This window comes from Phacochoerus africanus, chromosome 7, assembly GCF_016906955.1.
Source record: "Phacochoerus africanus isolate WHEZ1 chromosome 7, ROS_Pafr_v1, whole genome shotgun sequence".
NCBI lineage: Eukaryota > Metazoa > Chordata > Mammalia > Artiodactyla > Suidae > Phacochoerus > Phacochoerus africanus.
The window spans coordinates 20,140,910-20,152,633 of record NC_062550.1 but is presented as its reverse complement, the minus strand read 5'-3'; the positions used below and the strand labels follow the sequence as shown (position 1 = coordinate 20,152,633).

The 11,724-nt window shown below is 50.2% G+C and overlaps 1 protein-coding gene across 1 annotated transcript; it reads left to right on the top strand.

Annotated features, from left to right (window-relative positions):
• The first annotated feature begins 208 nt into the window (after positions 1–208).
• LOC125131660 (keratin, type II cytoskeletal 75) lies at positions 209–11,716 on the top strand. The gene is made up of 9 exons (XM_047788435.1): positions 209–774; positions 1,270–1,484; positions 2,424–2,484; positions 3,101–3,196; positions 4,014–4,178; positions 6,526–6,651; positions 6,780–7,000; positions 8,923–8,957; positions 11,029–11,716. Exons 1-9 carry the CDS (start codon positions 277–279, stop codon positions 11,265–11,267), a joined length of 1,656 nt encoding a protein of 551 aa, XP_047644391.1. The 5' UTR covers positions 209–276; the 3' UTR covers positions 11,268–11,716.
• Positions 11,717–11,724: the final 8 nt, after the last annotated feature.

Genomic DNA, 11,724 nt, shown 5'->3' with positions numbered 1-11,724 from the left:
TGCGGCTGGAAAGAAGCTTCCATGTGGGGGAGGGCAGCCAGGCAGCCAACCAGCAGCTTTTCCACCATTTGCAGAGGGGGGCTGAGTGTGGGCTCAAGGCTGGCGGATGCAGATGCCGAGAGGATGCCATCAGAGGCTGGCATGAGCACGCCCCGCCCCCTTGGAGGAACATAAAAGCCCCGGGGGGTTCGAGGCTCCCCACATGCCTGGTCTTCTCCATCCCCCTCCTCACGCACCCAGGTCAGGAGCTTTCCTAGCCAGCCTCTCCCAGCCACCATGTCCAGGCAGTCCACCATCACCTTCCAGACCGGCAGCCGCAGGGGCTTCAGCACCTCCTCCGCCACCACCCCAACCACCAGCCGCTCCCGCTTCAGCTCGGTCTCAGTGACCCGCTCTCCTGGGGGCAGCGGAGGGCTGGGAAAGATCAGTGGCGCTGGGGCTGGCTTTGGAAGCCGCAGCCTCTACAACCTCGGGGGGACCAAGCGGGTCTCCATCGGTGGGTGTGGCAGCAACTTCCGAAGCGGCTTTGGTGGCAGGGCAAGTGGCGGGTTTGGGGTCAGCGGTGGATTTGGCTATGGGGGTGGGATTGGAGGGAGTTATGTGGGCTCCGGGTTCTCCGTCTGCCCCTCCGGAGGCATCCAAGAGGTCACGGTCAACCAGAGTCTCCTGACTCCCCTCAACCTGCAAATCGACCCCACCATCCAGCGGGTGCGGAAAGAGGAGCGGGAACAGATCAAGACCCTCAACAACAAGTTCGCCTCCTTCATCGACAAGGTAAGGCAGGGGCTCATCTGATTCATGGGGTTGGGGAGCACTCACTCAATAGCCTCCCTGGGAAAGCGCACCTGCTCAACAAGCATCTCCCAGGGGCAGAGGGATCAGTGGGTGGCACCAGCCTGCTCTGCAGGACCCATTGGAATTTCCCCTCTTATGCCTGGGGAGTCCTGCCAGCTGGTTCTGTCAACACAGAGGGAAGAACGAAGTTCTAACTAACCTAACCCAGAGTACTCAGCCTGGGAATGAGTGGGGAATGGAGGCTCCCCATCCAGAGCTCCAAGCCCTGCTGCTGCTGCTGCTTCTGTGGAGCCTCTGAGAACATCAGGGAAGCTTCAAGAGCTTTCCCATCTTGAGTTGGAGTTGTCAATTATATCATTGGCAGATAGGCATCAGGTGGAAATTGTACTTTCTTCCTCTCTCCCTTATCAATTGGGGTGTCTGGCTCTGCTTCCCCACTTTCTCCAGACTTCATCCTCTTCTTCTCCCACCCAGGTGCGGTTCCTGGAGCAGCAGAACAAGGTCCTGGAGACCAAGTGGAGCCTCCTGCAGGAGCAGGGCACCAGGACTGTCAGGCAGAACCTGGAGCCCCTCTTTGACGCCTATGTCAATGACCTCCGGCGGCAGCTGGACAATGTCACCACTGAGAGGGGCAGGCTGGACGCTGAGCTGAGGAATATGCAAGATGTCGTGGAAGATTTCAAAGTCAGGTGAGAGTGGGAGACCCTTCTGGTCACATTTAATCATCCCAGGACCCTTTATGAGGACGAGAGGGGTGCCAAAGAGCAAAAACTCACATTGGGGAGGTTAGGATTTGCAGTCATTTTCCCATGAGATGTGGGGTAACAAAGGGACCTTCATCTCATGTATAACTATTAACAAGAAGCCCATTCTCATCTATCTCCATAACCACAAAGGGATAGCTTTGCCATCTCACAAAACATCCTGCCTCTGGAAAGCAATCTATTGTTTTACAGTCAGCTTATTATTTAACTCCATTGGACGTCGGCTCTGATGTTGAGATGCTTGCATTTCTAAGATGCACACTAGAGCAAAAACATTCGGACCCTCCTTTGCGGAGGCAAGTTTGACTGGCCATCCTCTGGGCTGCAGTAGGTGAGGTATTCAACAGAAAGGATGGTCCTTGCCAACCCCTTAGCTGGTTCACCCTTCGTTTCTGAGTTAGAGCAACCCCTACACACCAAAAGCTCAATTTAAGTGGATACCCTGAGGTTCAGTGAAAATATGTCAAAATTGACCAGAACAGGGTCCTGAACAAAGTCCAGCCCACACTTCCAGCAGGTATTGGAGGCAGCGAAAGAAAAAAATTTTTTTAGGGATTGGCATTGCACACCGCTAAGATGATGGAGTTGCATCAGTACATGTTTTTATTCTCATCAGCTCCTTGCTCACCTTCTAGTCTTACAAAAGAAAAAAAAAAATCCCTGGCAGAAGAAATTATTTCCCTTTTTATAGGGGGAGAAGTGAAGGTTAAGTGAATCACTCAAAGTCACACACAGGTCAGCGGAAGAGCTTGGGAGGACTTAAGGTCTCTTAACTGTTGTTACACCAGTACAGTCCTCCTCAGCCTGGGAAGAGTTCAATCAAGCCCTTGCTCAACAGCCCGCCCCCCTCCTCTGTGCTTACAGATATGAGGATGAAATTAACAAGCGCACGGCTGCCGAGAATGAATTTGTAGCTCTGAAGAAGGTTCGTGGACATGTCTCTCAAAGAAGAAGATTCAAAACTGAATTTGGGGGGAGTTCCCATTGTGGCACAGTGGAAACAAATCTGACTAGGAACCATGAGGTTTCAGGTTCGATCCCTGGCCTCACTCAGTGGGTTAAGGACCCGGCATTGCCGTGAGCTGTGGTGTAGGTCACAGATGTGGCTCGGATCTGGTGTTGCTGTGGCTGTGGCATAGACCAGCAGCTGTAGCTCAGATTAGACCCCTATCCTGGGAACTTCCATATGCTGTGGCTGCAGCCCTAAAAAAAAGACAAAAAAAAAAAAAGCCCGAATCTGGGAGTGTGGGATGACTGACTCTTGGGCCACCCAAGAAAAGTGACATCATGGTAACTTAAGGAGATCTGGAGAGCTCAAATCTGCCATAAACTGCCCACCCCATTTATGGCCCCAGTGACCCCACTCGGGTTTCTGTTAGCCCAGGAAACACCCAGCAATCACCCACTCCCACCCCCAAGCCCCCAGTGCAGAGTTTGCTAAAATCCAACCTAGAAAGTTCAGGAAGGAGACTTCCCATATTCTTTTGGGCTTGCTTTCTCGGGCCAAGGTCTCAGTGGAGCATCCTGTGCTGTCTTTCCAGGATGTGGATGCTGCCTACATGAACAAGATGGAGCTGGAGGCCAAGGTCAACTCTCTGACTGATGAGATCAACTTCTTGCGGATGCTCTTTGAAGCAGTAAGAGCCTGCAAATGTCTTTTTTTCCTGCCTATGTCTGGAGCCTGAAAAGAAAAGGACGTTGCAGAGTGTCATCCATAGAGTGCCCCTAGCTGGCATGGTGCCCCAGATACTCCAAGTCAGGGCTTGGGTATTGAGAAGAACTGCTTGAAATCCTGCCATATTCAACCCCACCCAGCTCCAAGGCTTCTTCCCTCAACCCCATGGCCTAGCAAGGAGAAAATATTGATTCCTAAAATCTCAGGTCATTGGGTAACATTCCCAAAGAATCAAGACCCACCTCTCCCTTCCCTTTCCCAGAAAAGTTCAATGGGCAAGCTGCCCCTCAGCCTATTGGTTGGGGTGCTTCTTAGCCTCTGAAGATGTCTCATTCTGGACACTTCCACTCTGATGGCAGAGACCTGGGTCTGAGAAAGGGGAGGAAGGGGGTAGAGAGTGATGAAGTCACACTGGGGGGCAGGCAATTCTAAAACCCGCCCAATCTTGTAGAAACTTTAATGCTGGCATATGAATCACATGTTGTATTCAACTTGTTATAATCTGAATTCATAGAACGCTTACCCATCCTTCAACCTCAGGGCAAAAGCACAGAGGAGAACCTTGAGAAAGGATGCTGTGGCACCCATCACCCTGATCTATGACCCAGAAACTCCTTGGGGATTGGCATGGGACCCCTTAAAAGCCTGGCACGAGAAGAGCTAGAAAATTCCTGCCAGGGAGGTCGAAGAAGAGATTTCTGACCTAGGTGGTCAACCGCGTGATTTCAAGACCCCTTCTTTTTTATGCTGCAATGACACTGAGTTTGCTGGCCCTGCAGGAGCTGTCCCAAATGCAGACACATGTCAGCGACACATCGGTGGTCCTGTCCATGGACAACAACCGCAGCCTGGACCTGGACAGCATCATCGCCGAGGTCAAAGCGCAGTATGAGGACATCGCCAACCGCAGCCGGGCCGAGGCTGAGTCCTGGTACCAGACCAAGGTGAGTGTGAGCAGCTCCACAGTAGGTTCCAGGGCTAGAGTTTCTCTGAAGCCTTGGGAAACGTGTGACCATGTTTCCTCCAACCTGGCAGAAGTGTCTTTGATGCTATGAAAACTTAACTTGAAGTGCATGTGAAAACGTTACTACACTTACACACTGATATGTGATCAGGCAATGTTGAATGCTCAAAAGGACAGTCACAGTTCCCACATCCCTTACCAAGTAGTTGGGGAATGGGTAAGATTCTGAAACAGACAAGAAACAGTCATAACATTGTTTCTAAAAGGTTTATTGGGGAGTTCTCCTTGCCGTTCAGTGGTAACAAACCTGACTAGTACCCAGGAGGACTCAGCCCTGCTCAGTGGGTTAAGGATCTGGCATTGCTCTGAGCTGTGGTTTCGGTTGCAGACACAGCTAGGATCTGGCATTGCTGTGGCTGTGGTATAGGCCGGCAGCTACAGCTCCAATTGGACCCCTCACCTGGGAAATTCCGTATGCTGCAGGTTCAGCCCTAAAAAGACAAAATAAAAAATAAAAATAAAGGGTTTATTGATTGATGACAGAATTACAGAGCTCCCACTGCCAAGCGGGACTGCAGAGTTGTAAATAAGTAAACTGTAAAAGGAACCCAAAGTCTGGGAGGCCATGAAGTGAATGAAGAATCACAGAAGAGGAAAAGACAGCATTAATAAAACACTTCCAAGAAGAAGAGGGTTTTCAGTCTGTTTTGGAAGCAGAGAAGGAAAAAAGATTGCCAAGGAGCGAGGAGGTGTTTAAGGCCGAATGCGTGGTCCTGTGGGGCTGGAAGGCAGAAATGAGTGCTTTGCTGAGCAAGAGAATTTGTACTAGAAATAAGGACGTTGGGGTGACCAAAATAAGCTGCTGCCTGAAGCTGTATATGGCTAGAAGTTTGGCTTTAAGGGTTGTAGTAGCCCGGATGATCCAATCCATGAGATCGGTTCTCTGCCAAATGCTTTTCATGGGCAGCTGCTCACCTGCAAGCTGGCTCCCATCCTTGCCCTGCTCTGGGCCTGCCTGAGTCCCTACCTATCCCTGCAACGGGATAGAAAGGAAGCAGAGTGTCAAGTGCTGGGATGCAAGGGCAGAAGCAGTCCTTTGGTGGTTAGTGAAGGTGGGATGCACTTAACCCTAGGAGGAGTGGTTGAAATATATAGTGAAAGATTCCTTTTGTTGGCAATGTGGTTGTTCCTTTTAACCATGTGTGTGTCTAGAAACTAAGGGGCTGAGCTATTCAGCACCTTCAAAACTGGACAGATCTTCACACAGGCAGGGGCTTTTCTTCCTTTGGGAAAGGTAGAGGTTTTCTCTGTTATGCTGGAGGACACAGAGTGTATTTATTGCTCCCAAATGGGTGTGTCCTGGATGTGCACCATTAAATGGAGAGCCGCCCAAGACAGAGGGTTCTGTTACAAAGTCAAGGCCTTCTGCAGCCTGGGCTCCATTCAGCATTGGTTCCTTCCATCTCCTCCCTATTTCCCCAGCACTGTTGTCCGGAGGGTCACCAAAATTCATGGTCATACTTGATCAGGATGAATGCCCCATGACCAAGAATGCCCCAAGGACAGTGTCTTACTCTCAGAGCTCTCTTGCTCTTTCCTGTCCCAGGGTCTTCACACACAGGCTGTTTCCCTCATCTAGAATATTCTCCCCCAACCCCATCACTTAGGTCACTCCTTCCCATGCTTGGAGCCTCTCCATCTCTGGAAAGACTTCCCTGCCTGTCCTACCCCCACTGCCATGTCTAGATCAGATTCCTTTATTGTGCCTTCATAGGCCTCTGTTCACTTCCTAAGGGATACTTATCTCAGTGTGAAACTATACATTTGCTAATATGCCAATACGATTATTATTTATCTTTCCCAATAAACTGTAGGCAGGAGTCCGATTATGCTCTTCATGATAGTCCCAGAGCCTGGGACATGCCTGGCAGGTAGATGTGTTCAAGAAGGGAGCAAGGGGAAGTTCCGGTCATGGCTCAGCGTGGTAACGAACCTGACTAGCATCCATGAGGATGCAGGTTCGATCCCTGGCCTTGCTCAGTGGGTTAGGGATCCGGCATTGCCATGAGCTGTGGTGTAGGTTGCAGATGTGGCTCAGATTCAGCCACTTGCCTGGGAACTTCCATAGGCCAGAGGTGTGGTCCTAAAAAGACAAAACATAAAAATAAAATGATAACAATTTTTAAAAAAGAAGAAGTAGGGAGCGAGGGAATTGTGAATGATCAGCGGGCGGGTGGGCCCGCTCAGGGCCCCGAGGGACAGCACTCCATGGGGAGTGCCCAGGCCGGCGTTTGAGGGGGTGACTGACTCGGCTCTGGTTCTGTCAGTATGAAGAGCTGCAGGTCACAGCCGGGCGGCACGGCGACGATCTCCGAAACACCAAACAAGAGATCTCTGAGACAAACCGGATGATCCAGAGGCTGAGAGCCGAGATCGACAGCGTCAAGAAGCAGGTACATTTTGGGAGGGCCCAGAGCTCCCCACACACTCACTCCTGGGTCATTCGGCCACACTTATGGGGCTCCTACCTAAGAAGGATCCAGACTCTTGTAAGGCTAATGGCTTCCCCCTTTCCTTACAGTGCGCCAGCCTGCAAACAGCCATCGCCGACGCAGAACAGCGTGGAGAACTGGCCCTCAAGGATGCACGGGCCAAGCTGGTGGACCTGGAGGATGCCCTGCAGAAGGCCAAGCAGGACATGGCACGGCTGCTGCGCGAGTACCAGGAGCTCATGAACATCAAGCTGGCTCTGGACGTGGAGATCGCCACCTACAGGAAGCTGCTGGAGGGCGAGGAGTGCAGGTGAGGGCAGATGCACCAACCCCACCCCAGCTGCCTGGGCATTCCTGGGGGCTCAGGTTTATGCAAGCCCCTTCTTGCCCGGGAAAGGAGCACAAGGCAGGTGGATTTGGGCTCTGACAAAGAATGCAGATGCAATTTCTTTCCAGGTAAATCATCATTAGATTCCCATATTTAAGATGGAACTACTTCGAGCATCCCATAGAAATCTAGGACCTGATTGGATCTAGGTAATCAAATTCTATCAAAGGAAAAATTTGGTTATACTATGGGGCTCATTTGTGGTAAGAAAGGCTCTGGGCTGCAGATAAAATATCCTAGGATTTGGGCTTACAGGTCCACCACTAACTATCTATGTAAGCCTGGGAAAGTGAGTATCCCCTCTCTGAACTTCAATTTCTTTAGTGACAGAATAAAGAGGCCAGGTCATGTGATCCCCAAAGCTTAGTGGGAGCTTTGTGCTCTGCCAATTACCAGTTGTATGACGGAAGGCAAGTTTTGTTTTGTTTTGTTTTGTTTGTTTTTTGGTTTTTTTGTCTTTATGCTATTTCTTTGGGCCGCTCCCATGGCATATGGAGGTTCCCAGGCTAGGGGTCCAATCGGAGCTGTAGCCACTGGCCTACACCAGAGCCACAGCAACGCAGGATCCGAGCAGCGTCTGCAACCTACACCACAGCTCACGGCAACGCCGGATCGTTAACCCACTGAGCAAGGGCAGGGACCGAACCCGAAACCTCATGGTTCCTAGTCGGATTCGTTAACCACTGCGCCAAGACGGGAACTCCGGAAGGCAAGTTATTGATCTTCCATTCCTCACCTGTAAAATGGAGATAACCAGAGTTTCTATTTTACATGTTATCAAGAGGATTAAAGTAAAGGACTACACATTAACTCTCAGGACAATGTGTGGGACCCAGCAAGTGGTCAATAAATGTTAGCTATCTTTTACTTTAGTGGCCGAAGATATGGGCTTTGGTGTCAAATCCAGCTTTGTGATCATGAAGTAACCTCTCTGGTCTTCAATTGCCCCATCCATAAAAATGAGATAATAATATCTACTTAATAGGGTTGTTATTAAGAGAATTCAGTGGCATAATGTAGGTAACAGGTAGGTAGCAGTCTTCAATGTTCTAAGCCTGTGTTTATGAATGAATGCCACTTCTGTCTTCAGGATGCAAAATTACTCCAGTTGGTAGAACAATGATAGACTGATGATTGGCCTTGTTACATTTGTGACTCGGACTCATCTCCACACCTATAATAACTTCAGTGAATGACAATAGTGCATTGTTGAAAGAGAGATCTTCTTGTTCTATGACAGCCCTGCCTTTCCAACTGACACTAACATGTGATTAGCTTTAATTTTTTTTTTCTTTTTATGGCCACACCCGAAGCATATGGAAATTCCCAGGCTAGGGGTCGAATCAGAGCTACAGCTGCCAGCCTACACCAGAGCCACAGCAACACCAGATCCGAGCTGCGTCTGCAGCCTTACACCACCGCTCATGGCAACACCAGATCCTTAGCTCGCTGAGTGAGGCCAGGGATCAAAACTGCAACCTCATGGTTCCTAGTCAGTTTCGTTTCCACTGCGCGCCATGACAGGAACTCCAGCTTTAACTTTTTTTTAAGATGTCTCCCTAGTTTATGCCAAAAATGTGTTTCTGAGATTGCAGGTTTTACTCCCATGAACCTCAAACTCTGCATTATTTCATTGATTAGATTACTATTTTTATAACAGTAAAAATATATTACTCATATTTAAATAATTTAAGTAATTCAACCTCCATTACTTCTGCAGTAAAAATAATTAAGCGTTTTTTTTTTTAAATGCATTTAAAACAATGTTCAAGATGTTGTTTCGAATGCCCACAAGCTGTCGGACACCATGGTAACCTTCCTTCTCCCCCCTTCTCCCAAACCAGGCTGAGTGGAGAGGGGGTTTCTCCAGTTAACATCTGTGAGTATGACCCTCCTCTTGTGTCATTTGGAGTGTATGCTTGTGTCAGAGCCTGGGTGGTGGGGGGACACACGGGGCATTGGAGGGGATCCCATTGATGAGGTTCATTTTGAGAGGGTTTGAGCCTCTGAATGCATTAAAAAGAGCTGTGTTAGGAAAGTCTTTAATGTCACCATTCTTACCTCTTTGCAAGTGAGAGGACTCCCCAGAAGGGAGCCATGAGAGGTTTGCTGTAATCCTTCTGCTTGGGTTGGAAAGACCCACTCACTGCCCCTCCCACCTCCCAGAATTCCACACCTTTCTAGCTGGGGCAGTCAGTCTAGCTCAGAGTTGAGTGCTCAGTGCAGACAGGATTTTTGAAAACTCCTGTCTGCCCACAGCCTTTGAAGGGAGACTTTACCCTGGGCACTAGGACTTCAGAACTAGGCGCTAGGTAGCCCCTTCCCAGAGAAGCCCCACCGCTCTTCTCAGCTTGCAGAGTATAAATGCAGAAAGCCCACCAAGGCTGTCAAGCAGCGGGAGCTCAAGACCCAGCAGTTGGGTGCAGCTGCTCAGAAACAGGAGGGGCATTTGTTAGCGAGCTGGCACAGCCACAGACAGCTAAGCACAGAAGTTGTCACTAGTGGAGCTCAGTGCTGGCCTCGTGAGGCCAAGAGATGACTCTTACAACTTATGGTCTACAAGTCAGCTCAGTTTCCTTGATGCAGGATTCACCAAAGCAATTGATGACATTAACCAATGGTTCCAGAAGATGGATCCTTCTGAACCACCCAGGGGACCTCCTTCCCAGAAGTCCTTGTCCAGTGGCTCCAGAGACACTCAAAGCTAATTTTGGGAATGCATGGTATAACTTCTAAATTTTCCTTTCTCTTGAAAGCACCTAAAAGACTGTATTCATTTCCTAAGTTTGTCCCAACACAGTACCACAAACTGGGTGGCTTAAAACAGAAATGGATCATCTCACAGTTCTGAAATCCAAAACCAGAATGTTGGCAGCACTATACTCCCTCTGAAACCTCTAGGGAGAATCCTTCCATGCCTCTCCACAGCTTCTGGCAGCAGCTGTCAATCCTTGGTGCGCCTCACATTACGCCCCTCTCTGTCTCTGTGCTCATGTGGCCATCTCCCTGGGTGTCTGTCTTCCCATGGACCTCTTCCCTCTTCTAATAAGGACACTAGTCAGAATGGATTAGAGTCCACCCTAATGATGTTATCTTAACCTGATTATATCCCCAAGATCCTATTTCCAAGTAAGATTTCATTACAGGTATTAAGGATCAGGACTAAGATGATGGGTGGTTATAAAACTAGAAAAAGAGAAGGTTAGGGAAGAAAAAGGGCAGAATTGCCCGGCCACTGGTTCATTTGTCACTCGGTCTGTCAAGAATATTCCTGGCCACTGGTTCATTTGTCACTTGGTCTGTCAAGAATATTCCAGCCCTGGAGTTTCCGGTAGCCTACCAGGTCAAGGATCTGGCATTGTCAGATGCTGTGGCTCAGGTTACTGCTGTGGCACGGGTTCGATCCTGGCTTGGGAACTTCCACAGGCTTCAGAAGAGGCAAAAAAAAAAAAAAGAAAGAAAGGAAGAAAAAGAAAAAGAATATTCCAGCCCTGCCCTAGGATTCAGAGAATTTATAGTGGGGACACAAAAGGAAATGCATACATGCCTTCCTACAAGCTCCCAGAAGGAAGGGAAACACCAGAGCCGGGGCCACAGAGGGAGATGGGGACAGAGCAGCAGGGGAGTATGGAAGAATCCAAAGGGAAAGCGTGTGGACCGGAACAGCTTCCTGGAGGAGAGAATTCTCCAGGAAGCTCTGGAAGGAAAAGGGAAACACCAAATAGGAGCAGAAGGGCGGCAGCAAGCATTTGGGACCTGATGGATGCCTGACACTGGGGTGCAGAGAAAACCAGGCTGAGATGAAGGACAGTGACCTCACGAAGTGGGCAAGAGAATTGGAAGGAGGCAAACCACCATCCCCATTCTGTAAACTCTGGGGCACCAGCCCCGACGCCCCAAGGGTCTCCTCTCCTGCCCTTGGTCTGATCACGTCTCCTCTCTTCCGGCAGCTGTGGTCACCTCCACCGTCTCCAGTGGCTACGGAGCTGGCAGCGGCATTGGTGGCAGCAGCCTCGGCGTCAGTGGGGGCAGCAGCTACTCCTTCACCACCAGTGGTGGGCACAGTCTGGGGACGAGCCTGGGGGGCTCTGGCTTCAGTGCCAGTAGCAGCCGGGGCCTCAGGGGCAGTGGCTCCAGCGTCAAGTTTGTCTCCACCATGTCCTCCAGCCGGAAGAGCTATAAGCACTAAGGGCAGCCGCCCCTTACCTTCGGCCCTGCCCTGAAGCCAGCTCCTCCCACTCACCTGGCCTGTCTGCACTTGCTCCTGCTCACCTGGGGGCTTCTCCTACATCTTCCTTCTGAGAGGCCCACCTGTGCTGCTGGGAAGCCTGGCATTCCAGCTAAACCCCGTTCCCCAGCCCAAGCTAGCCTCTGCCCTCCCAACAGTCCCCAGAGGGCTCCTGGTACCGCTCAGTGCCAAAGCCTTCTCTCTTTCAAAATTCACAGTAGGCTTGTCTTTTGGAGATTCCCCATCAGCTCCGCCCCTCTCCCTCCCTTCCGATGCAGTGATGAGCAGTCTGTGTCTCCTGTGCCATCTCAATGTCAACCCACCTGGCTCACAGTGCTTATGAGCTGCGTGGGAGTACAGTCTCCCTCTCTTTCCTCCCTGGACTGTGTCTATTAAATGCATTTGTAATGCGTTTGGT

Coding starts and splice junctions, on each gene's coding strand:
- LOC125131660 (XM_047788435.1), top strand. CDS start 277: ATGTCCAGGCAGTCCACCATCACCTTCCAGACCGGCAGCCGCAGGGGC. Junction 1,485..2,423: donor GTGGAAGATTTCAAAGTCAG/GTGAGAGTGGGA, acceptor CTGTGCTTACAG/ATATGAGGATGAAATTAACA. Junction 2,485..3,100: donor AATTTGTAGCTCTGAAGAAG/GTTCGTGGACAT, acceptor CTGTCTTTCCAG/GATGTGGATGCTGCCTACAT.